Source organism: Prinia subflava, chromosome 4, assembly GCF_021018805.1.
Source record: "Prinia subflava isolate CZ2003 ecotype Zambia chromosome 4, Cam_Psub_1.2, whole genome shotgun sequence".
Lineage (NCBI taxonomy): Eukaryota > Metazoa > Chordata > Aves > Passeriformes > Cisticolidae > Prinia > Prinia subflava.
The window spans coordinates 1,597,774-1,623,583 of NC_086250.1; the positions used below are offsets into that span (position 1 = coordinate 1,597,774).

The 25,810-nt window shown below is 49.7% G+C and overlaps 1 protein-coding gene across 14 annotated transcripts in view; it reads left to right on the forward strand.

The window, feature by feature from the left end:
- CACNA1C (calcium voltage-gated channel subunit alpha1 C) overlaps positions 1-25,810 on the forward strand; it is a 429,198-nt gene that overhangs the window by 385,889 nt on the left and 17,499 nt on the right. For 11 of the 14 annotated variants that reach the window (XM_063395089.1, XM_063395096.1, XM_063395100.1 and 8 more), the window contains 10 exons: positions 6,782-6,814; positions 9,703-9,831; positions 14,142-14,207; positions 17,229-17,320; positions 18,101-18,266; positions 19,112-19,239; positions 21,209-21,305; positions 21,908-22,010; positions 23,610-23,711; positions 24,660-24,787. In XM_063395089.1, the coding sequence (XP_063251159.1) occupies positions 6,782-6,814; positions 9,703-9,831; positions 14,142-14,207; positions 17,229-17,320; positions 18,101-18,266; positions 19,112-19,239; positions 21,209-21,305; positions 21,908-22,010; positions 23,610-23,711; positions 24,660-24,787 (1,044 nt within the window). The remainder of the gene's footprint in view (positions 1-6,781; positions 6,815-9,702; positions 9,832-14,141; positions 14,208-17,228; positions 17,321-18,100; positions 18,267-19,111; positions 19,240-21,208; positions 21,306-21,907; positions 22,011-23,609; positions 23,712-24,659; positions 24,788-25,810) is intronic. The other 3 variants (XM_063395092.1, XM_063395095.1, XM_063395102.1) reach the window with 1 other exon arrangement.

Here is a 25,810-nt window from a genome sequence, read left to right on the forward strand (position 1 = left end):
CTTCAGCCCCTTCTCATCCAGATGTTCTAGGGCTTCTTTTGGCTGCCTGTCCCACAGGACACAGATGCTGAACCACAGGCAAGCTGCCCTCCCTCTCTGAGTCAGAGTAGCTGTACCCCAGGATGAGCACCACATCTCTGCTTAGTGACTGCTTCTTTCTCAGGAGCCCCCCAGGCCTGATTACCATGAGACTTGATTTCCCAGAGCTAATGAGAAGGATTATTAAAACATCCTGAAAATTAAGAATAATTTCCACAGGTAGACTTTACCAATTGTTCTGCTTTTCTGAAAGTTATGGAGGAAAAAATAGAGCTTTTAGCTGTGTAAAAAAGCAACCCTTTCATTACTTGTGCTCTAATTGTCAATCTAGGGTAATCTGCATAACCAAATTAATGCAATTGACTTTTCTTATATTTACCTTAAGCACTTGGAACTGTAAGACTACTGTCTGACAATTTCATGGATAGATATATATATATGAAATTAATTAATGAGCTATTCAAATTGGTATGATTTGCATATTAGAAGCTAATTAGAAAAGCAAGCTCCAGAATTTCAAAATCTTAGAATACATAGGAAAATGAAGGGGAAAAAACTGATAGCTGCAGGACTCATTTGCTTTAAAAGTTACCTTGCCCTTATTAACTGTCTTCAAACCAGGTTTTTGTTGCATAGGGATATGGTAATGTTTCCCCTGAGGTGTGAGATCATGTGGAATCAGTGAAGTATAAATGCAGATATATTGCATTTGGAGGAGCTGACACTCGGTGTCTGCTGGCCCCCTGAGTCAGGGCAGGCAGGAATGCAATGGCAAACCTCATTGCAAATGTCACATTTTTCCTAATTGCCCTCCCTGCAACAAATGGAATTTGAACTCCATTTTCCAGTTCAGTCTCCTCTGCAGAGCTGTGTGAGCACCAGCTTGTCCTTCTGCACTGGAGCACCCAGAGCTTTTTCCAGGGAAATCAAAAAGGTGTTCACCACTTGCCCCAGTAAAGGCAGCACCACACCCCTCAATTCCCAGTTTTTCTGTAAGATGGTGCCCTTTTCCAACAGGCATTAAATGATCCAAAAAATCCTCCAGTGTTTCACCCACATTAGAGCTATAGGGAGGCTCATTTTTTTTGTTTCCAAAAGCCTCCTGTAACTTTTTTTTTCTGTTTTAAAATAGAAGGAAAAATTAAAGTTGAAAAGCTTTCAGTAAAAGATCATTTCTATTGAAATAATCAAGATTCAAAACATATGCTTCAGTAAAGTAAAAGCAGTTTAATCTGGCATTGGATTTTTTTTTCTTAGTTATATATGATTTATAATGGAAATGTATACCAAATTAAAATGTGTGAGGACAAAATGTGAGATTTCAACCTTGCATTTCTGAAATGCCTGTTTCAAAACTGGCATGTTTTTACAGAACTTTTGACTTTCAGCATCAGCATTCTTCTAACAGAAAATATTTTTGCAGGAAAAAAAATATAAATTTGTCTAGTTTTATTCAAAATATTCCCAGAAATTCTCAAAGAGCTGCACACTTAAAGGAAGAATGCACAGTTTGAGAATCTTTTCAGGTTTGGGGTTTTTTTTTTCCCTCTGCTAATAATCTGATTTCACTGTAAGGCTGTGGGAATTGACAATTATGCCATCTGCAATCCAGCATATTCCCTGTCAGAGAAATACCAGATACTGCCTGGCCTCGTAAGAACCTCCCAGGCTTTTGGTGGCTGTGGGTTATCTCCAGGGTGCTTTTGATGCAAGCTCAGGCAGCAGGGGCAGACAGATGGCTCTGAAGGGGCTGTGCAGCTCTCCAGGCTCTTACCTGCCAGCAGTCAGGGGCATTTGAAACCTGAATTTTTCCAGCTCTCCACAAAGACTTTTGCAGCTCAGCCTCCCGAGGTCACTTCACATTTTTGACACTACAAACACAAGAGGATGTCTGGTGTCCCTTTTGCCAGGTCTCCATGGCACAGATAACTCCTAAACCCCTTTTTTGCCCATACTTTGGTAAATCCTTGCTCTTCTTGAAACTCACACCCTTGCAGATGTAACCACATGGGCAGGGAACATCTCCAGAAGAGCAGGGTGGTTTGTCACTGCCATATTTGTGCTTTTAATGCCCCTCCACATCTTACCCGTGGTTTGGATGAGTTCCTTTCCCCAGAATGTCTCTTTCCACCCTGCACCTTGTGCCCAAAGTCAGAGATGGCTAAAAAAAAGCTCTTGGGGGAGACGTCTATGTACAAAGACCTTGGGCTAGAAAAGGCCAATATCCTACAAATGCAAAGGAGCTACACAACACTTGAGCCTGCTCAGGCAAGCTCTGCAGAGCAGATTCTCAGAGACACCATTCCTGCAGTGAGGAGAAAAAAAGCAAGAAGTGAACATGTCCCACCCCTTCCTCCTGGGACAAGGCTGACAGACCAATGCCGTATCTGCATCTTCCTGGGTAACTTTTTGTTCTCCAAATTCAACAACAACCAAGGAAACACCTGAGCAGACACCCATCACCAGCAGCCAGATGCTCCACTGGGCTCCCAGAAGCTTCATCCACGAGCCACAGTTTCCTCAGTGGAGAAATGGCATTAAAGTGATTTGTCACAAAAGGCAGCATGAGCATCTGACCTCTCCTTCTCCTGAGAAATATCAAGCTACTCTGTCAAATTGTGGTGCCAGCATCTCAAACACTGCATTTCCTCTCATCTCTTCTAACCTAGGGCTATCAGGCAGAACTGAAGGCTGCAGTTGTACCTCTGCATTGACTGAGACAACTCCAGCAAAACAATTATAACATTGTGCATTCTGCTGCTTAAATACTCTCCACAACATAAAGGCTGAATTATCTCCTGCAAAAAGAGATTCCTCCCTACGAATGAAAGTGGTAGAAAGTAAAAAACTATCAGCAAGGAAGTTTAGCTCCTCAGACATCAGGGAAAAGATCAGTTTGGACTTCCTAGCAAAGGCTGGGTCCCCTCCAAGGGAGTTGGGGTCCCCTTCAGTGTGTCCTGTGGTGTAAAAGAGTTGCTCCATCAGCAGTGCTGCAGTGGGAATGCTACCTGCCTGTCCTGTCACCTCAGTGCAGCCTTCTACAGCCACTGAACAGCTACTGATCCTCACCCAGCAGCCCAGGGCCCTCTGTGGTGATGTGGGCTCAATACACACTGCACAGACCTAAGGAAGAACCTTCCAGGCATTTCCAGCTGCTGCTTCTCTGGAGAGCCAGCACAGCTCTCAGCAAACCAGCCCAAAGGAACCCAAACCTCCCAACATGGTCCTCCCTCCCCAGTGTTCCACAAGGATGAGGTGGGATTAGTATCTGTTCTCGGGAATTTCCTGCTGAAACTGTCATTTGAATCTGCCTGTTAACACACTTTCTTGTTCTCTTCCAAATCTTTATCCATAAGATTTTCTAAGCCATGGATATTTCAGTGAACTTTGATACTACTGTGACTATACAAAACCTTTTCCTTATATTTTTCCTGCTGTCTTTACAGGTCTGAAAAGCCACATCATCCCTTCTCAGAATTTCAGAATGGGTTGCATTACAGCATAAATATCCTACTATATTGACTCTGTTACATATTGCTCTTGCAAGATTGAGACTGGTTCTCCTGGAGTGTGAATTTTATCCTCTCCTAGCTTCCAAAGCACAACCCATCAGAAACTTTTTCCTTGACTTGATGGCAGTATCAGACACCAAGTTTGGTATGTGAGACATTGTGGAGGTTGAACAGGACTTGGAGGGGTTGTGTTCCCAGTAAACCTCCCTCCCACCTACCCAGGCAGAGCACAATTAGCAGGAACACAATTACCTTATCCAGTGCTGTGGTCTCTGAGATTTTAAGTCTTTTTTCACTGAATAAACCTGGCTTCTTTCCCAGAGCCTTCCTTACCTGGGATCCTGATTTCACGACAGGCATAAGCTTTGCCTTCCTCTTTTGTGCCTGTAGTGGCTCTAAGGATGCTCACAGGTTTGCAGCAGCTGAAGCAACTTATCTCTTTAAAAAGCTGGTGCTCTGGAACACACTGAATATAAATGAGATATATGCAGGCAACAATATTCTGAGGAGGTTTTCAGACATGTTGCAGGGATCACTCAGTCTTTATGCTACTGAAATTTTACTTGAGCTTCTAGAACCTTCTCTTCTCTTTCTTGGCCTCTTCTGCTCCTTAGCATCTCTTGTTGTCTTGTTAAATATAATAACAACAAAAGAAAAAAAGAAAAGAAAATACCCAGAGGGTTCTCATTGCGCTCATCCCCCCAAGTGTCTCTACACAGGTGCATCCTGCCTTTGATATTTCTTCTCCCACTCAGCCTGCAGGTTCCCTTCTATATCACTCTAAATATGGCCTTGGACTTGTGATTTATGCTTCAGATCCCTTTCTGTATGAGGGAACCTGCTCAGAACATCATCTCTGACTGATCTCCCTGCTGTGGGCCTTGCCCATTCAGTATGTTCATGCCCAAAAAGAGAAGGGCAGGACAGAAGTTCCTTGGCAGGTTAAACCCCATGCAGGAGCAGAGACAGCTGGAAATTAAACATTACAGCCAAGAGTGCTTTCTGCTCAGTGGTGTAGCTTCTCCAAAAGCTCGTGTTTCAGAGCCATTAAACAGAGGAGGGTTTGTTTTTCCACATGGTTCTGAGATGTGTAGAAATGAAATCCTGTCCTCTTTGGATGAGCAATGGACACTGGCTGTAATTCCAAGTACTTGTCACTGTGCCTCCATCTCTGGGAACTGATGGGACCACTACATTCTCAGGAGCCAGTTGCCTGTCCTTGTCCTAAAACTGGCATTCCCACATCACTGCAAGGCTGAAGATTCTTGGATAATCTAGCAGCAGCTCTCAGCTTTAGAGTTCCGAATGGCCACACTTGAAAGTTCCAGCAATGGGCTCTCAGATACCTGTGCTCAGGTCCCTGGGGTGCCCCTCTGCACAGGTGGTAGGATTTGTCTCCTTTCTAAAACCTTTGTGGATGTCAGAAAATGTATTCAGCAACCCAGAGCTGGGGGTTGATCTCCCCCTGATGAGCTCACACACTGCACCAGCAGAGCAGGAGCCTCAGCCCACAGTCTGTGCAAATCCCACCTGCCAGCACTAGCAGAACCTCTCCTGGGCTGCTTTTGAGCCCCTGCCACAGGCAGTGATATAATTTGGTACATTTTTGACCACATCTTGAAACACAACCCAGTTAGCTCAGGGAATAAGAGAAGAGATGACAATGAAGGCACAATACCCCACAGCACCTCAAAAGGCTTCTTCAGCCTGTCAGTCACAGATGCACCAATGCTGTCAGCCAGCAAGGAGAATCTCAAAAATGTTTAGGCTTCCTTCAGTTATTTTCAGTTATTTTGTACCTTCTAGCAGGAATGCAGCAAGCAGCAGAGTAAGAGTCCTTCTACTGTTGGAAAAGGAGATTTGCAGAACTAGAAAGAGGAAGGGGGATGGGACAGAGAAATGCTTTGCTGGAACGATGTTTGCCTAGCAACACAAAATCAAAATCTATGCCTGACCTGTAAGAAATGTCTCTATGGGCACTGCTTCTTTATTTGGTATTCAAGCCAACTTTTGCCTGTATGTGATCTGCAAACACAAGAGCAAACATGTGAAAGAGGAGGATAAAGGCACTGAAAGCTGACACTACCAAACCAATGAGTTAATCCAAATTATTAAATGAGTTGGTCTGCCTTGGGTTTTTAATTGCTCTCATTTGCCTGTATCACCAAATAGGCTGTGCATCCAAACTGCAGTTTTTCTTCAGGTAATACAGTGCCAGTTTGATTTCTGCAGCATCCTCCGAGAGCAGGAGCATGCTGCAGGATCCTCCATGGCACCAGAGGGGAATTCTGACACTGAGAGAAGAATGAATACATCAGTTCCCACTTTGCTAAAGTAGCAGACAGGTTTGGCATATGGTAGAGGTTAGGCCTGAAGGATTACAGTACTACTGAGCTGAAGGACTCCTAATAAAGACAGTTTTATTTAATTTACAATTCTGCTTCTTACACCTAAGGATACTTGCAGCCTTGGGTATATTTTAGAATTGCTCTCAGTATTGGAAACGGCCCCAGAGGTTAATCAAGGAATATCAGGCAGAGTGTCTGCAGCAATTTGACTCTTCCAGGCGTGACCAGGGCTGGGCTCAGCTCAGCCTGGCCTCCAAGAACAGATCCACTGGGTCCCTGGGGCTTTGCTGGGAGGTGGGTGAGGGCAGGGTGAGCTGATGAGCTGCACCAGCCCACTTCCCACAGCTGGTGCTGGGTGCTGCAGGGGTGCCAAGAGCCAGTGAGGCTCTCCCAGCCCAGGGAGATTGCCTCACCCATTCCTGTGTGTAACAGAAAGTGTTGCTTTAGCACTGGGATATTCTGGGTTTGCCTATCAGATGGATGCACTAGAAGCTGGCTGGTCCCTGTGCAGACATGGCCTGGATTCAGCTGGAGAGCTGAATCAGCCCCTGGATTGGGCTCGTGGTGGTGACACAACCTTTTACCAGCACAGTACCTCCACTGCCAGGGTGTCCAGCACTCAGGGGACCCTGGTGTGACTCACTTGTGGAGGGAGTGCAGAGAGCTTACATCAAATTCAGTGGCAGTTGTATTTACTTCTGCCACAGCCAGCCTTGATCCTGGGCATCCTAGGGAATAAGCCCAGCCTCTTGTGCATTTCTTTCAAATTCCCTTTTGCCCTCTTCTGCCATTTTGTTGCTCCTGTGTTAGCCAAGACCTAGTTTACTAGGGCTCTTGATTGGAGACTTATTACAGCTTATTTCTGTCTGCCTTTCTTTAAAGCCAGCTGAACATACCCAATGCTCTTCCTCTATGGTAAGACCGAAAATACAGCCCACCCTCCCAGCTTCTGTGACACTCTTTCTAACACACTCCTTTTTCCTCTTCTCCGTGGTCACAAGTTCTCTCTCCAAGCCCAGCCTAGTTATTTGTGCATGAAGCTGCCATGTCGTGTATTGGTGTGAGTCTGGTGTTCACATGAGCTGTGAATATGCTGCACATGTGTATCTCTTGTGCATCCTGAGCTTTCCTTTGGTCGAGTTAACTGTTGTTCTGCCTTCTAATGAACCACCAAGAGAGAACTGGACCCGGCAGGATTTCTTGTTAGCCACAAACCGTGTCCCTGTGTCACTGTCAGCGTGACACTGAGTGAGTTCTCAGTGTGACTTTGTGTCCAAGCCTCCAGAAAAGAAAGGGTTGGGGCTCTGAGACTCCTCTTCAATGGGGTGATTCATTATAACATTTGAGTTTGTATTTTGCACAGAAAAGAGTGAGTGGTGCAGTGGTGCACAAACCTTGGTGTGCGAGGCAGCTCCCACACCGCCCTCACAGAGCTGCAGTGGCTCCGGTTTCTGGATTGCCACTCTGCAGAACCTCCCTCCTCTGGCAAGGATACGCCTTCAAAAGGCTGGATGAGAGCCAGCAGGAAGTAAGCAGGGCTACTCAAGCACCAGCTAATCCATAGCCACCTCGTTTTAAAGTGACTGTAATCTTCTGAGGCATCGCTGAGTTTCTGGCCAGGTGGTTTGATGCCAGATTTGCGTCAGGGAGGGATTTGTTCTATCTGCTGCTTGGACTTTGCCTGCTCCAGGATGCTGGGAGGGCAGAGAAGAATTTCTGCCTCCAGCAGCTGCCTCCTCTCAGCAAGGAAGGACAAAGGAACACTAAAACCTCTGTCTAGACCCATGTCCCAACTTGCTGCCACCTAAAGAGCCAAGCCAACAAGAAGGTAGAATAAGAAAACACTGGGTTTTCAGTCACAACCACAGCAGGATTGCTGTCCACACAACCTCTAAATTTGGGGCTCAGCTCTGTTTTAGATGGTATTAGAGCTTGGCTTCTGTAGGACTGGAAGAGGTGTTTGACCTTACAGTTATCCCTCTGGGACTGCAGCACTGAGAGTATTCAGTGCTGTGATTTTTGATTCCTTGGGAGCCACATTCCCTCCTTTACCCCAGAGCAACTCCCTCCAATCTGCTGAAGTCTGATGTCCAGGTAATCAAACAAGGATGGTGTGAGGTGTAGGGGGCACTCAGGCTTTTCCTTGACACAGCCTGCTCCCCTACCCTTTTTCACCCTGTTATCCACAGGCAGAGGGTGTCAGCCTTTGGTGCAGACTGGAGGAACCTCCTGGTGACAGACACACCACAGACAGACAGACAGACAGACAGGAGCTGGGTGCAGTCCTGACGTGCTGCACGTGGTGCTGAGCTGGGGTCACACCCAGCACACAGCTGGGACAGAGCTGAGCACCAGTGTGCCCACCCTGCCTCAGAAACAGGAGCACACACAGGTACACATCTGCATCTGGGCATTTAATCCCAGAAACACCCACCCGGGCTGCTCCTGTGCCTTGGGTTTTATCAGAAGCAGACAGGCAAGCAGTGCTGTTTTCACTGCCCAGTGACAGGAAATCCAAAGGGTCTGTTCTCTCTTGGTTTACACAGTGGTGAGTAGTTAACAGCAGGGGTGATCTGCACTGTTTCTTCCTCCTAAACGTTGCTCTTTCGGTGGTGTTTAGACTCCAACTGCAGCCTTGGCAGCCTGGGTGGGGACACAGAGGGGGTTTCCATGCACTTTGCTCCACAGCAGGTCAAGTGGCAGGGTGACAGAGTTATCTCCCCCTGTGACAGGAGGTCACATTCCCACAGTGCTGCTGCCGGAAGGCACCAGCTGCACAGGCTTGGCAGGGTGTTTTAGGGGGTTAATAAACTGGAAAACATGGCATTTGCTGTGCCCTTGAGCTAGGCAGCCAGCCCTCTGCCAAGGCCAGGTGAGCCTGCTGCTGCAGCAGCCTTCAGATGGATGTTGCCTTCACACATGTGAAGGCTGAGGAACGTCAGAGCTGGTTACAACCCCAGGGGAAAATGCTTAGGGACAAAGCAGATGCTGTGAGAAAAAACAGGCCAGAAGAAAGACTATTTTAAAATACTCCACGCTTGAACAGTAGCAGAGAGGCCAAAATAAAACGTTAAAAAAAAACCAAAAAACGAAAGTCAGGGCGCAGACTGTGGGAAATACAAAGGGGTCATGAGAAATGAGAAAGGCCCAGCAGTGGGAGCGAGGGACCAGGGCCCAGCCTGCAGGAGCACGGCCACAGCAGCACAGGGGATTCAGGCTGGCAGCAGTGCCAGGCTGGCAGCAGTGCCAGGGACACCAGCACACACCCTGGGTGCCCAGTGGGGCTTTGTACCCAGGGGCAAATCTGGGACCTGCTCCTGCTCCCCAGCAGAGCAGGCAGCACGGGGCAGGTGCCCCACTCCAGATTCACCAGAACTGCTGAGGCTCTCACTGGGGTGAAACGCTCAGGACAGGCCAAAAGGGAAAGGATTCACCAGAACTGCTGAGGCTCTCACTGGGGTGCAACACTCAGGACAGACCAAAAGGGAAAGAGTATTTCTCCTGCAGTGCAAGGTCAAAGGGGAATTGCCTCTTCTCGATGTGAGATGTATTGGAGGGGTATAACATAACCTGTCCCTAATCCCTGAAAGCCCAGAGCAGCTGAAGGGAGAGGCTGCTGGCCTTGAGAGCCCCTGTAGAGCAGCCCCAGCACCACGGGAGACAGGGCAGGCTGGAGCAGCCCCCCGTGTCCCCAGGGAGCAGCACAGGACAAGGAACAGTGCAGTGAGCCCTCTGCGGGCGTCCCCTGCGGCGCTGGTGGCTGTGGTGCTGTTGTAACCCTGCTCTGTGCCGATGGCTTCCAGAACGCAGAGGAGAACTCGCGCATCTCCATCACCTTCTTCCGGCTCTTCCGCGTGATGCGCCTGGTGAAGCTGCTGAGCCGCGGGGAGGGCATCCGCACCCTGCTCTGGACCTTCATCAAGTCCTTCCAGGTACGCCCCCACCCGCCCCTGGGAAACACCTGGCTCCTCTGGCTGCCCCCGGGCCTCTCAGGGGAGGTGTCACCCCAGGGCTGAGCTCCAGGGCGCCAGGGACAAGTGGCACCAAGAGGGGAGGGAATGTCACACCAATGCCTGGCTGTGAGTTTCGTCCTTACAGCATGAGTAATTGCTTGAGACCTCCTGAACAGCCTGAATAGTTCAGTTCAACTCCATTACTGCCCGTCCATAACCCTTTGATCCCATCTATTTTATTTTTTCCCTTATTTGAGCTGTATTTCATAGGTGTAACTTTAAGTGAAGTACACAGCTGTGGGGGGAAGGCCTGGGTCTCAATTAAGTTTTCTCTAAGCCTTGTTTTGAGGATTTCCAGTGAGTATTAGAGGTGTGTGGCCTCCATACTTTCATCCAGGAAGAATTCACCTTTTTAGCCCTACTCTTTTGAGCTGGTAACAATACCAAGTTATTAAATTGCTGCTGCTTTTTTTTTTCCCTGGAGACAGATTGCATTTCAGTGGTAGGTAAAGTTCCAGAGTAGATAGGAGGAAGTGAAGGAGACCAGACTGGATAAGAATCATTACCTTTGGAGGAAAAAAACCACCACGTTATTTGCTAGAAAAAACCTAGCCACATACAGTGAAATGATAATTAGAGATGAAGCATAGCATATTCCTGCATTTTAAAATATGTGACCTGGATTTGCTGGACCAGCACAACCTGGATGTTAGCTGGGGCATGTCCAAAGGAAGTGGCAGGGAAACACAGCACAGGAATAGACATGGTGGCCTAAACATGAGAAAATACGCAGAACACACCAGGGGACAAAAAACACGAAAGAGTAACTTGTGCAACACACAAGCAACTACATACCCATCAGACTGAGGCTGTAAATGGTCAGTGGCTTTTGTATTGATTCCAATGGAAAAGGAACTGACCCACACTTTAAAACTCAAAGCTCACCAGTGTCAACACAAGCTGGGACCAAAGCCTGCAGTGCACCTTGTGTCCCTTCTCAGAAGCACATGTGCACACCAGGGACCAGCACGGGGCTCTCAGAGCCCCAGGCTGATGCAAAGGACTCCCCTTGCACCTCCTCGCCTGCCAGAGCACCTCACCCTGCACAGCAGGTCTCTGGCACACCCACAGCACAGTGACTTTTTCCATTGCTGGCAGAGTTGCCAGCTCCCAGGTTGTTCTTTGAGCAGTGTCACTGGGAACCATTTCCAACGAGATTCCCTTGGCACAGCTCGGCCAGCCCTGATGCAGGGGACAGAGTCACAATTTCCAGCCCCTGCTCCTCCTCCCCTTCCCCTCTTTAGCAATAGATCGCCCTGGGCTGAACTGCTCACGGCTCACGGCTGGAGGGGAGGAGGTGGATGGGAAAGGGAGCACCTGGAACTTCCCTGCAGTGACCTTCAGACCTCTTCATGGGAGAGTCCCTTCACAGGGCTGTGGGGTGGTGGGAGAAGGCATGAGGGGAGGGATCTTCCACAGCAGGGGAGGGAAAAAGAAGGCAGCATTGCGAGCCTTTTCCCTTGGAATCCTTTAGCCATTTATAACATGGAATTCTCTGCTCCAAGCTCCTCCTCTTGCAACTACTGGGAGGCTCCTGTGGCAGCTAAGAATATCCACTGTGCTGCTCTTGGTCCAGCCAGCCCCAGTGTCGGGATGTGGGATCCCAGCAGGCCTTGGCACGGGCTCCTCAGTGTCCCCACACGCTGCCAGGAAGCGTCTGTGCTCCCACAGGGCAGCCTCAGGAGCAAGGAGCCCATGGAGCTGCAGCCATGGACGTGGATGTGCAGGCTGGGCATGGCCGGAGCGGTGGGAAAACGCTCGGCAGGGCTTCCGTCTGCAGAGAGCAGCAGGGTCAGACTGGGTGGGAGGAGTGGGAAGTGAGAGGGTGCTGAGGGCACGGCAGGGCCGTGGGAATCATGAGGACGCAGTGGTGACGCCAGGGGAGGACAGAGCCAGGGGAGGACAGAGACACAAGAAACACAAGGATAGGATGTGGGAGGTGGGGAGCTGGAGGAGCCACGGGGAGCAGGGGGCAGGGATGGGCAGGAAGGTGTGTTAGTGGAGAGGAATGGACTGAGCACAAGAATATCAAAAGGAAGTGAGGGGGCAGACAGACAGGAGAGAAGGCACTTCCCCATCCCCGTTTGGATGGGAACAGAAGTACTGTCAGAAATCAGCAGCACTGTTAAGGTTATTCACCTCTGGACACTATCCCGGGAGCTCTTGGGAATTGTGTGCATCACGTCCCAACTAAATCATCACAAAATGTTTGGAGCCCTGCTCTGAGCTGGTGGTCTCTTCAGTGACATTGTGGGGCAAACATACCGATTTCTCTGGCCCCCTAAAAAGCCAAAGGAGTCTGTCCTGAGACTCATGATGATGATTGCAGACATTGTCTAAAGAATTTGATTAATTTTTGCCATTTTAATATTCATATCTCTTTGAGATGATTTATGCAGATCTTAGTCAAACCTCCATGGTGGCCAGTGAAAATTTTCCCTCAATTTTCCTCTGGGATTTAGTAGTGTTGAATTTAGGATTACAGCAGGGTTTGGGCTGGAAGGGACCTTAAACATCACCTAGTTCCAACCACTCTGCCATAGCCAGGGACACCTTCCACTAGCCCAGGTTGTTCAGAGCTCCATCCAATCTAGCCTTGAACACTCCTGGGGATGAGGCAGCCACAGCTTCTCTGGGCAACCTGTTCATGTCTCACCCATCCATATAGTAAAGAATTTCCTCCTAATATTTAATCTAAACCTGCCCTCTTTCAGTTTAAAACCATCACCCTTTGCTCCTACCACTGCATGCCCTTGACAAAAATCCCTCTATGTCTTTATTGTAGCTCCCTTTAGGTATTGGAAGATACTCCAGAGTCTCTCTGGAGCCTTCTCTTCTCCAGGCTTAACCCCAACTCTCTCAGCCTGTGTCCATAGCAGAGGAGCTGCAGCCCTCTAATGATGTTGTAGGCTCATTGTATTCTGTGAAATTGGGTGTTCAAAATCTAGATCAGGGACTGTGCCCACATTTTCTGAGTGAATGAGTCCACCCATTTCCTCTGAAGCAAGCTCTGAAAGCCTCTGGTCTATCTGAGCACTAGATATTTCAAGATATTCCTGCTCAAAAGCCTGAGCCAATGAATTCCTGAACCCTTGATCCCTGTTATGGTGGAGGAAACAAACAGCACTCAGCACCTGGTGATTGCACTGACCTCTTCCTTGGGAGGCAGCTCTGCGTATCAGGGCTCTGCATTTCCTCTTCAGCAGCTGCTCACTGACACTCAGTGCATGGCAGACACTATCAGGGACCCCTAACACTGAACAGGGAAGGTGCTGCTGCTGCTTTAGGGCTTAGGGTGGTACCAGCCATTGTAGCAGAAATAATGCCATTTTTTTGAATTAAGATTCCAGCAGCTGTTGCAGCTTTTATCTCACCCTACTGGATCCAGGGAAACATCTCATTGCCATTAGTGCCAGAGTAATGCTGGCTGTGAGAGCTTTCTCCTCCTGGCAGGCAGGTGTAGACACTGGGTTTCCCTTGGTCAAGGGCAGGAATGACGGGAAGGCAGGGGAGCTCCATCCATCCATCCATCCATCCATCCATCCATCCATCCATCCATCCATCCCTCCATCCATCCCTCCATCCATCCCTCCCTCCCTCCATCCATCCATCCATCCCTCCCTCCATCCATCCAGCCAGCCATCCACCCATGCATCCATCCCTCCCTCCCTCCATTCCTCCATCCATCCATCCATCCATCCATCCATCCATCCATCCATCCATCCATCCACCCATCCATCCATCCATCCCTCCCTCCCTCCCTCCCTCCATCCATCCATCCATCCCTCCATCCATCCATCCATCCATCCATCCATCCATCCATCCCTCCCTCCCTCCATTCCTCCATCCATCCATCCATCCATCCAGCCAGCCAGCCAGCCAGCCAGCCATCCATCCCTCCACCCATGCATCCATCCCTCCATCCATCCATCCCTCCATCCAGCCAGCCAGCCAGCCAGCCATCCACCCATGCATCCATCCATCCAGCCCTTCCTCCATCCATCCACCCCTCCCTCCCTCCCTCCATCCATCCCTCCCCTCCCCGGGCCGCTCCCCGGGCCGGTCCCCGCTCGCTCCCCGTGCCGGCCGTGCCTAGCGCGGGGCTGTAGAACCATCTAGTGGCCACCGCCCGCACTGCAGAGCCGCGCTGGCCAGCCCGGCTCCCAAAGCCAGCAGCACGAACCCGGCACAGACACGGCGCTCCCGTTCTCTCTTTCTTTCGTTCCCAGGCTCTCCCCTACGTGGCTCTTTTAATCGTGATGCTGTTCTTCATCTACGCCGTGATTGGGATGCAGGTGAGTGATGCGCGAAGGGCTCGGCTGTGTCTGACTCCTCCTGCTGGAGCAGGGAACAGGCTCACAGGGTGGCTAGATCAGGTGGGGTTGTGGGGCTTGCAGCAGTGTTTTCAGCCAGCAAGGTGAGATGGCAGCTCACCTGGGCTGGAGAACATCGCCTGACTGGGTCCTTCCAACAGCAGCACAGCACGCTCCAGACAAAAAGCAAAAAAGTACTGACCCATGTAATGCAGAACACAATATGCAAACAGTAAAAAACCATGACTGCCCTCCATATTCTCGAAGGAAAATCCACGAGGAACATTTACTGCCTTGCTTGCTGGTTCGAAACAGGGGTTTTTTAAGTGGGCTTATGGCCATGCTGCACTGAACAAATCAAAATGTTCTCTTGCATCTCTTTCACGCTGGCATAACTTCCACTGAGTTGTAAAGAGCAGCTTTTGATCTACACCCATGAAAGTAAATACGGGATCAGACCCAATGTACCAACACTCAGAGCTTCTCCAGAAAGCTGCATGAACACAACAGCTCACTCAGTTTGCAAAATGTGCTTGGAATCACCCTGAGCATTCACCTGTGCAAGGAGCTGATGTTGAACAGAGAGCACTGAAGACAGCACATGACACAGGCATGGTCTGTGAGTCCCAGCCTCATTTGCTGTGCTAAGCTTCCCCTTCCACCTCAGTGTTAATCAAAGTTCTCAGACCAGCCAGCCATCTGGGACCAGAGGCCACAGGACAGAAAGGCACGGCATAATTGCTTCCAGAGGCCTTCAAACACGACAGGCTTTCACAATGACAGCAGAATTTGTAATGAAATTCATCTGACCTCTCTGACCTTGTTTTAATTTGTTTCCTGTCATTACAACCACATATTTTCACAGACTCCCTCTACCCTGTCCCGCCATGAAAAATGAAATTAATGTTTTCTGGAATTATCACAGGTTATCTCAATAGCCCCAGTAATCACAGCTGTCATTTACTCTACTAAGCTCATACTGTAAACTTGCCAGTTTTGCCTTTAATACTTAAGATGGCCAAGATCTTACAGAAGTATCTGTGCCATACAGAAAATCACTTTGGAGTATTAAGCTTGTATTACATCACTGTACAAAGCATTATAAGTGGCTTCCAAGCACCCACACAGTGATCAGGGCACCACCAGGGCCAGATGCTTTATTCTGTAATTCTACTCCATTTTCTGTCAGCTAGTTCTAAGTTACCTATTTAACCCATGGCTTGTGTTCAAGCCTCTGTTTAAATCATCTCAGCAGCCTGAAGATCATACATCTGTCTTTCACATTGATCTAGATTACTAGGTCACTTCATGCCCCCATGTCTCCCAATAAGAAAACCAACCTTTTCCATTTTTTCTGTTAGCCCAGAGCCCACAGAGCTGTGATTTTCACTTTTTGTCCAAATGGCATCTCAGACATTTTGTGTGCAGCTCTCTTGAATGTGCTGACACACAGAGTCCCTCACACATAGGAGGAAAATCATCCCTCACTCCATAAACAGCTACCATGAAAGACTGGATGTACCAGAACTGATACAAATATCAGAATTTCCCACATAAAGGGGACCCACTACTTTGTGTCAGCCACTGCCACGACCTGGAGCATGACAACATTCAAACCTCACTACCTGATATGTTCAGGTGGAAAAACTCCAGGTTGGATAAAGCTGCTCCTAGGATGGCCCAGGAGGCAGGGATGGGAGAGGCCATGAGGGAGGAACCTCCACTCAGCTCCTCCCTGGTACCTAATGAAAGCACCCACAGCTGCTGCTGCCAGTGCATCCTGTGCGAGGGAAGCTGCAGGGTGCAAGGGAAGCCCCTCACCTACATTTGCCTGAAATGAAAGATACAGGCTGCCACGGCTCAAACTGGGTGAGCTGGAGCTGCCAGTGCTGCCTGTGGCGTGGGGAAGAGCAATGCAACCATGAGGAGCCCCTGAGGAGAACTGCCAGGTGCTGACCCTCCCTCCTGTCTGCCAAGGCTGTCCCCCCATTGTCCCCATGCTCCTCTTCGTGTCATTGCTTCTCTTGGGGTGCTAATTATCAGTGACGTTTCCTGGAAAAGCAGCTTGGTGTTCTCTCTGAGCTGCTCTGTTCCTGCTGCTTGTTTTGGCTGCAGAGAGGTTACAGCTCTCAGCCCCAGAGATCTCTGCCACGTTGTTATCAGTGGGGAATAGATAGTCCTGACTTTGCTGTGCAGAGACCTTTCTGCCACACAAGGTTTGTTAAGTTCTCAGTCCCTCTGCCTGGAAGTGCCACAGCTATCCAAGATATTTTAAAGGAGCCTGAAACTCTGCTGCACTGGGGACTTCACAGCCAAAGACAAGCCCCTAAAGAAGTTTGCTGATGGCTGCAGGCTTCATGCCATGGCTGGATGGACATGAACTGAATGAACTGGTGGGTGTGGCATGGGGAGAAGCTCCAGGGCATCCCTGTCTGGGCAGATCTGGTCATCATCTCCATGCTGCTGCCATCTGGGAGGACCCCGAAACACCTGCTGGTGACAAGCATGACTGTAGAAGGGCAGGCTCTCAGACAATTCCAGATCCAAGGAAATGTACTTTACAATTTTTTGTGGAGATCCAAGGCCCCCCACAGAGATGGAGGCTCAAGGCTTTGCAGCTGCTGCTCTTTCACTGTCATTTCCTCCTGACATAGATAATGAAGGAAGAAGCCTTTTCTTCTTTGTTACTGATTTCTTTCAGCTGGACTCCCTTCCCATATGAGTGCTTGTTAAAACAAGTTGTGTTGTGTATGAGTAAGAAAGGACACCTTGTTTTGACACAAGAGGCTTCTTATTGCTAAATTAGTGCTTTTCTGGCGATAAAGCAGAAGCCAGGGAAACAACATATGAAAGACACATAGGAAAGACACACAGAAAAGTTTCTTTTAATAGAAGAGCAGATCCCATTAAATATCAGAGTCAGGGTGTGGCCAAGAGCTATGGGTGACAAGAAGTTTGGAGGTTTTGCATGGCTAATCTGAAAAGACCTCTGCTTTCTGCCAGGTGTTTGGTAAAATTGCGCTGAACGACACCACAGAAATCAACCGCAACAACAACTTCCAGACCTTCCCCCAGGCAGTGCTGCTGCTTTTCAGGTGGGTGTGTGACAGCCCTGGTTGTGTCAGCCTGGGAGCACCATCCTCTGCTCTCGGGCACAGCTTATCTCCCTGTCCCCTGTCATGTTCTGAGGTGAGTGGTTGTGCTTCAGCGGGGAGCCTGGGGGCTGTGTCAGAGAGAGTGACCAGTCCATGAATCTGGTAATCTCCTCACCCTGGTAATGCTCAGTGCTGGGGAGGAGCACAAGCACAACTGGCCACCTTCCTTCTCCTACACAGAAGGAAGGTGGCCAGTTCCCAGTGCTCCCAGTGCTGATACACATCAAAAACTTCTTTGATTCAAATCTGCCCAGGGTGACTTCCAGCAGGGAGAGGGATGGGATGAACTCGTGCTCAGGCACAGCCATGCCCAACTCAGCTCAGCTCAGCACATCATCCTACTCCAGCTGGGGCCAGGGAGGGAGGCTGAAGGGGTGGGGAGTTGGCACAGATTCAGCACTGTCATAATTTTGGAGGACTTTTTGGGGTGCAGTCCACAGCCATGTCACACACATCCATGATTCTGGTTGGAAGGTGAGAGCCCTGTACCCACAGCAGCCAAAGCCAGTCAGAAATGGTGCACTGATGATGGCAACAGAACCAAACAGAAGAGCAGGAGATGCCAGGGGATGTCAAAGCCATCGGCCTGACTTGCTCTTAACTGCCCTCAGTGGCAAAATTCCCATTAATGTTCATGGGATCAGGAACAGGCTGCTAATGTGGCAGTCCCTGTCACATCCACGGTCACTGCTGCCTCCCCCTGCCCTTTGCCTTGCCCAGGTGTGCCACAGGTGAGGCCTGGCAGGAGATCATGCTGGCCTGTCTCCCTGACAAGAAGTGTGACCCCGAGTCGGAGCCGGCCAACTCCACGGAAGCCGACCACTCCTGCGGCAGCAGCTTCGCCGTCTTCTACTTCATCAGCTTCTACATGCTCTGTGCCTTCCTGGTGAGTGCCCAGCCAAACCTCCCTCTGCACACTCTCCTCTGTCTGGGGAGCCTCTGCTTCCCCAGATGTCAGCAATGCACACGACAGGGGTGATCTCAAAGAGGGGAAATCTCCCTGAGGGGTCTTTGCCAGCAGCACCCTTTTGGTGACAACACGCCTTCCCTGCCTCCCTGCAGCTCTGGGGGATGCTCTGCTTCCAATCCCAACCCTTTGTGCACACACTTCCCCCCTCCTCCTCAATGAGAAAACCAAATTAGTGTGTTGTGGGCTGTGCTGAGGCTAGCAACGCCTCAGCCACACTTCCCACCTTCCCTCCCACCTTCCTTCTGGCTGCTGAGCAGGTTTTCCCTCCCCTGCCAGCAGCAATGACTGTGAGAATACACATATCCCACTTGCATCTGCTCCCTGCTTGCAATGTGGCACTGCTCAGAGCGACAGCAGCTGGCAGCACAGCCCAAAACGCTCCCAGTGAGCAGCAGCAACATTTTAAAAGTTTTGGTCTTAGGCCAGAAGAAAGGACTTTTATCTCAGCCCCACTGCCTGTCAAAGGTAAATCCCACCCCATTCTGCCAGGCAAAGGCACAGGTAAATAGCCACACCACCACATCTAAGAACTCAGAAAATTTGTGCCTCAGCCATTTAGTAGTGAAAAATGTAACCAGCTGAGAGTATTCCACCTCTGGGCTCTTGCCATTTAAACTGGGGGGATGGCATGGGGGAATAAAGAAGCTAATGCCAATGGCTTCCTAGTTTTGTGAGTCCAAATCCAGACCTTAAATGGAGAACCTGGTGAAATTTACTGTTCCTTGCCTCATCCATCACATCATCTCTGTCCTTGTTTGCAGATCATCAATCTTTTTGTAGCTGTTATAATGGATAACTTCGATTACCTGACACGGGACTGGTCCATTTTAGGACCACACCACCTGGATGAGTTTAAAAGGATCTGGGCAGAGTATGACCCTGAAGCTAAGTAAGTAACCCAGCCTGGACATCAGAGCTCCTCAGGAGAACAGGGCCATTTTTTTCTGTTCTCTAGCCTCAGTGCAGTAAGTGCCATGTTCCTCCTGCAAGAAAACTTTTCTTTTTTGTTGTGGTGGGGTTTTTTTTGTTTGGTTGGTTTTTTGGGGTTTTTTTGTTGTTGTTGGGGTTGTGGGGGTTTTTTTTGGTACAAACCCCCTAAAATAGATATCACCACAAGGTACTGCTGGTGAATCTATAAGCCCAAAGTGCCAAGATACTCACAGAAATCTCAGCACTGAGGCTGCACTGTTACCTGTCAGGCCATTGCTTTACTTTCTATCAGGGAGATAGAGACTTAGTGAGGGGCAGCAGGAGATTGAGGAAAGGTGATTAGAGGCTTGGCTTATTGTTGTACTTGTTTAGGATATTGAGCTGTGACTCTTCTTCTTGACTTTGCACTCACAGCAGATCTGCTGTGCTCAAATCTCTGTTTTTTCATGTGTCATCTCTGCCCATCACGGGCTGTACATTCACATGGCTCATTACATTGTCTGCAGGGTTATTCACAGCAGCAGACTTGCAGGGATTTAAAGTTACACTACAACAACTCACAGGAGGGCTTAACTGACATCCAGCATTATATGCTCTGTTTGACACATGCTTGGGCTTAAAGTGCATTTAGATCCCCGTGGCATTACTGTACAGCTGACAATTGTAATTGCAAAGCCCCTTCATAATGCAAAGCCGTAGAAAGAGATTTGGGGGTAAACTAAAGGCAGATTTCTTTAGGAGACATAGTGTCAAGGTTAGTCTGGTCAGGTTCTGCCCTGTGTGAGGGTGTGTCACATTATGAGAGTGATACATGAATTTAAACACTTCTTCCTGTTCATGGTGACTTCCCAGGCTGGGGACTTTTAATATGGATGGGGAATAAGCACAGACTTCTAATAAATACACCATTTGTCAACAAAACAGATGCTACTATTTGTGCTTGCCTGAAGGCAAGACTGCAGTGGCTGAAGCCATATAATAGATAGCCACTCAGTTCAGATGGCATCCTGTTCCTCCCTGTTTATAAATGGGAAGCTCTTTTATTCCTCTTCCCCATCCATTTCCCATGCACCTCCTCTGGCTCTGGTGACTTTCCTCCCTCCATGAGAGAATTCTTCTTCTGAGAAGCCATTTACCAATCTTAAGAGAAACCCAGCTGCTGCTGTGGAGGAATTTCAGTACTTTGCTTTGTGCTCACTCTAGTGACAGCCCCAAGCATAAACAGGTATAAAAAGGCAGTGGCTTGGGGCTATTTATGTGGGAGGTAAACCACAAGGAAATAGACCCTTTACACCTCTCTGCCTGCTACGGGCCTCAGCCCAGCAAGAATGTAAGTGGACATTTATTCTGAGCAGGTCAGTGGTGGGAAGAGAACCTCAAATTATCTCTTCATGCACTAAGAAACTGCAACATTGAAAAGGCTGAGGTCAATGCTTGCAAGTATTGACTCAAGCACGGCTGACAGCTGGGATTTCTGCACTGGTCGAAGTTAGACAAGTGCTGGGCAAATCCTGCAGAACTGCCAGATGCTAGAGGCCTGAAATAATGATACTTTGAGCTGTGCCTGGGCTCCGGGGAGCAGCAGCGCAGGGCTGGAGGGACCTTAGTGACACTTTCAGCTGCGCCCTGCAGGCTGGCCAGCGGGTCAGCCCCGCTCAGGTCAGCCCCGCTCAGGATGCCCCAGCCCCACTCAGGATGCCCCAGCCCCGCTCAGGATGCCCCAGCCCCGCTCAGGATGCCCCAGCCCTGCTCAGGATGCCTCAGCCCCGCTCAGGATGCCCCAGCCCTGCTCAGGATGCCCCAGCCCTGCTCAGGATGCCCCAGCCCCGCTCAGGATGCCCCAGCCCCGCTCAGGATGCCCCAGCCCCGCTCAGGATGCCCCAGCCCCGCTCAGGATGCCCCAGCCCTGACCATGCTCTCTCCTGCAGGGGCCGGATCAAGCACCTGGATGTGGTGACGCTGCTGCGCAGGATCCAGCCCCCGCTGGGCTTCGGGAAGCTGTGCCCGCACCGGGTGGCCTGCAAGGTAAGGCATGCAGGAGGCTGGGCTCACAGCAGCGCAGCCAGGGAGTCACTCACAGAGAACAGAGTGGTTTGGCCTGAAAGGCGCCTTAAAGAGCATCTAATTCCACCCCCCGTGCTTGGGCAGGGCTGCCTTCCACCACCCGGGTGTTTTACACAGTGACCAGCCTGCCGTGGTGTTTGCCAGCCGACCCTGCCTCTCTCCCGGGGCACATCCAGCTGGCAGAGCCAGCAGCAGCGTGTCTGAACAGCCCCTGGGCTGCCCTGTGCCTCTCACCAGCCCCTCTGGGCTGAAACCACCCACTGGAGGGCTGGAGGGCCACCGGCAGCTGGGCTGTGCACTACTCAGGGCCAGCAGCCTTTTGTCTGGTGGGGAGAGCACATCTGGGCTAAATACACCAGGAACAAACATTGCTTGTGCTGCCAAACACCCACCTCGAGACAGATTAGGAGAGATGGAAATACCAGGACATTCTCCTTGTGTAAGGAGGCCATGGGTATTCACACAGGAGGGATGGCAGGTCTGCAGGGCAGCACATGAGGAAGAGCCTGCCTCAGTGCCTGTGTGGCAGTGTGATTGTTGTCTCTTCTCTCTTCGCCCCACAGCGCCTTGTCTCCATGAACATGCCCCTGAACAGCGATGGGACCGTCATGTTCAACGCCACCCTCTTTGCCTTGGTCAGAACTGCACTGAGGATCAAGACAGAAGGTGAGGAGCTTGCTGACTGCAAGGACACAAAGGTGTTCGTGCCAAGGTGTCCTGGAATAAACCAACAGGGGCATCTTATTTGAAATGATCCAAATTGCTCATATGCAGCACATGGGACAAAAGGCTGTATAAAGAGGTTTGGAGGAATAACATCATCTAGGGAAAGAACAGTGTTTCCCACTACATAGGAAGCTGCTGCTTCCTTTAGTATAATTTCAAATTATTGATCACACTCTTCACAGTGGTCTGAAAGTTTAAAGTTTTAGATCAATGTCTGCTCACACAGCAATTAAGAGAAGGACAAAGGGCAAGGAAGCCTCCTCTTTGTACCCAGTCTGCAGAGCCACTTCTTGACTGCTGTTGCCACTGATCTTCCAGTCCAAGGGAGAAAAAAGAGCTTGGACTCGAGGGTCTCATCTCACAAAAGCTCCTCCTGTGCTTCCATTAGCATGAGTTAACATTGCATTGTAGTAACAGTGGTGCTGTAAAGGCAGATGAGAAGCAAAGGGACTGTTAATACCTTTGCATAATCAGCAGGTACATTTGAGGAAAGCAGACAAGATTTGGGGCTCAGCTTGTCCTCTTTGTTGCACTCTGTCACCTGCTGCAATGAAAGGTTTTGGTCCTGAGTCAGAATCTGGCTTCATGTATTAATGAGATGCATTAAAAGAGAGTGTAGGGCTGTGATTTCACAGCTAAACACCTCTGCCTCAGGAGTGGCTGCACTACATTTCAGGAGTGGGGAAGCAGTGAGGAGCAGAGCTCTACCTTACACTGCCAGCTGCACACAGCTGAGCCAAAAAACAGTGGCAAAACAAAAAAAAATTAAGGCTTTGAAAGTTGTGCTAAACAGAATTTGACTGTAGCACAAGAGACTGTCCTGAGGAAAAAGCCACCCACAAACCCTGTAAGACATCTTGTGTCTTATGAAACAGAGACCCAAAAAGGACTCAATTTCTTGTCTGTCTGAGCCTCAAAGTCTGAGAGTCATTGCCAGTGAGCTCCTGGAAGCCATCTAAAGCCTCAGACTGCTTTCTTTCTTGCCTTAGCAGCATCTTTTAAGTGGTCAGGGCAGGAGTTTGGAATTAGCCCTGCCGAGTCAGATTTCTGCCTTTGATGCTGTCCATGTGTTGCATCCTCAGCACATTATTTAGTGTCCCTATCTTCACTGCAGCCCATCACAAGAACTACTGCCATGAAGAGCCCTGTGCAACACCCTCAGGAGCCTTGGGCTGGGGAGAAATGACAAAAACTGCAGGAACAGCATCTTTAGGAGGACTGGTTTCAGACACCTAGAGAGAGGAGAGAGGGGTTTGAATGTACATAAATCAAGAAATAAAACTGAAGGTGACTCATTTGAGAGGAAATTATTCTCTAGAAGGAAAGTCACCTCCCTACCCAGAGGTGACTATGCATATTTAGGAAGAAGACCTTTTGCTGTGAGGGAGCTTTAGGAATGGTCTGAGCATCTCTGGGCCCAAAACTTTCCACTGCTGAAAACACTCTGATATTTGCCTCCTGAGATCTCCATGCCAGACATTAAATTGCTCCTCTGCAGGGTCTGCTCAATTCCTGTCTCTGATGATTTTCACCCTGCAGGTAACCTGGAGCAAGCCAACGAAGAGCTGAGAGCAATAATTAAGAAAATCTGGAAGCGCACCAGTATGAAGCTGCTGGACCAGGTGGTGCCTCCTGCAGGTGGTGAGTGCAGGATCTTGTCCCTGTCTCTGAATCTCTCTGGGTTTTCACCTCACCTGTCCTGTCCTACTGCACCTTGTGAGCATCAAGTGGAATGGGGGGACAGGCTTTCTTCTCCAAGCTACCTGTATTTCATCAGGCTGAGGTCTGGTCCATACTGACATGAATATGCTGTTCTTACTGCTGAGAAATCAGGGACAGAAGAATATGTGCATAAAGAGGAGCTGGTGCATAGGCATCCAGTGTGGCATTCAGTGACCTCCCAGGTGGCCCCATGGGCACAGAACAGCACTTGGCAGTCAGCCACCAGAAGCAGCCAGGTCCTGAGCCTTGTTCAGCCTGCTCCCAAGTCAGTGGACCATGTCTTCTAAAATTTCCAGTGGCTCTGCAGGAAGGAGGAGAGCTACCTGGAGAAAAACGTAGTGCTCGTTTTGGCTGACTGACAGGTTTTATTGTGTGGGAACACAGCTGTGACTGCATTTCAGGGGAGAGGTGATTGGCTCTGTTCACTCACACCTATGTTAGGCACAGAGGGACAGAATTCCAGGGCAGAGAAGGGTCAGAGCAGGCCCGGGATGGATGATCAGTCAGATGCTGTTGGCAAGCCAGCCTGTGAATAAGCCTTCCCCCAGGCTGTCACAAGACAGCAGCATGTGTTGACCCAGACTGTGAGGCTGCTGCTATAACGAGATCCTTGGTGGTTAACCAATGCCAGGGACTGCAGAGGTGAGGCGTGCTCCTGCTGCGGGGGTTCTGTGCCACCTGCAGCTCTCCTGCAGAGCAGGCACAGCGAGCCCTGGCTGAGCAGCAACCCCTTCCTTCAGCCCTGCACCCTGACACCATAAAAAAGCAGAGGCACCACAGCACCCAGCGTTTCTGTAAGGGTTTGTGTGAGCAAACAGGCTCCCAAATCCGCTGCCTGTCGAATCCCCTTTGTCACCCCCTCTGCAGATGACGAGGTGACCGTCGGGAAGTTCTACGCCACGTTCCTGATCCAGGAGTATTTCCGGAAGTTCAAGAAGCGCAAGGAGCAGGGGCTGGTGGGGAAGCCCTCGCAGCGCAACGCGCTCTCCTTACAGGTGACAAGCGGGCCCCGAGCGCCAGGGCGGGCACAGGAGAGACAGGTGGCCCCACTGCCCTCTTCAGCCACCCCAGGGGTCCCAATGGGCTGTCCCCACCCCAAAGGAGTTGGTGACCCCCTGGATTGTCACACCAGTCCTTCTGGGTAAATACCTGTGTACCGTGGGCTCACAGCCCCTTAGCTCTGGAAAGGGAAGGCACAGGTGAGGCATAATCACAATTTAGCAATCTGCCAGTAATGTTTGAAATTTGGGATCATTTCAGAGAACTGGTATGAAGTGTCCTACAGACATTTGCTTACTCCCACACACATTTGGCCCATTCTGAGTGCATGTTACCAGGAGGCAAAATCACTTAAAAAGCAGACCTGGCTGCCAAGGCCATCCAATGGACAGCACTGTAAGGACTGGGATCTGTTCCTCACATGTCCACTCAGTAGATTTCCAGGCTGTGTGACAGAGACGCAAAACCCTGTTGACTGTACAAGCAGTACTATTTATGTCCCTCGAGGATACCTTGAGAAAAAAGGGTGACTCTGGAGTTTCAGCAAGCTGAAAAATGCTGTGATGTGGGCACAAACACAGAATGAGGCCTCAGGACACCCACAGTTTACCACCCTGGATGGACTCCTTGGAACAGACTCCAGTCAGTGAGGGCTTTGAGGACTTTGCAGGTCCAAATGCCAGGAGATTAGTTATTAAATCCATATTTGAGCTGCCAATTAAAAAGAAGAGATTTTCTGAGGCACCAGAGTACATGGTTCAGCTGGAACTGTGGCTGCTCTAGAGCTGCTGGTTGTGGATCTGAGAACCCAGAGCTGAAAGCCCACAGACCTGCTTAGTCAAGCCTGTGGATTTATGTCTGTCCTGCTGTGATGAAGCCAAGGACAAGCAACAAACATTCCATGGGCTGTATTGCCAAGAGTTTCCCTCTCTCTGAGATGGAGATGAAAGAACAGAATTTGGTGTTTCTCTGGGAGCTGGGGGTGCTGTGCTAACTAAAGGGGTTCCGCAGTGTTTAGG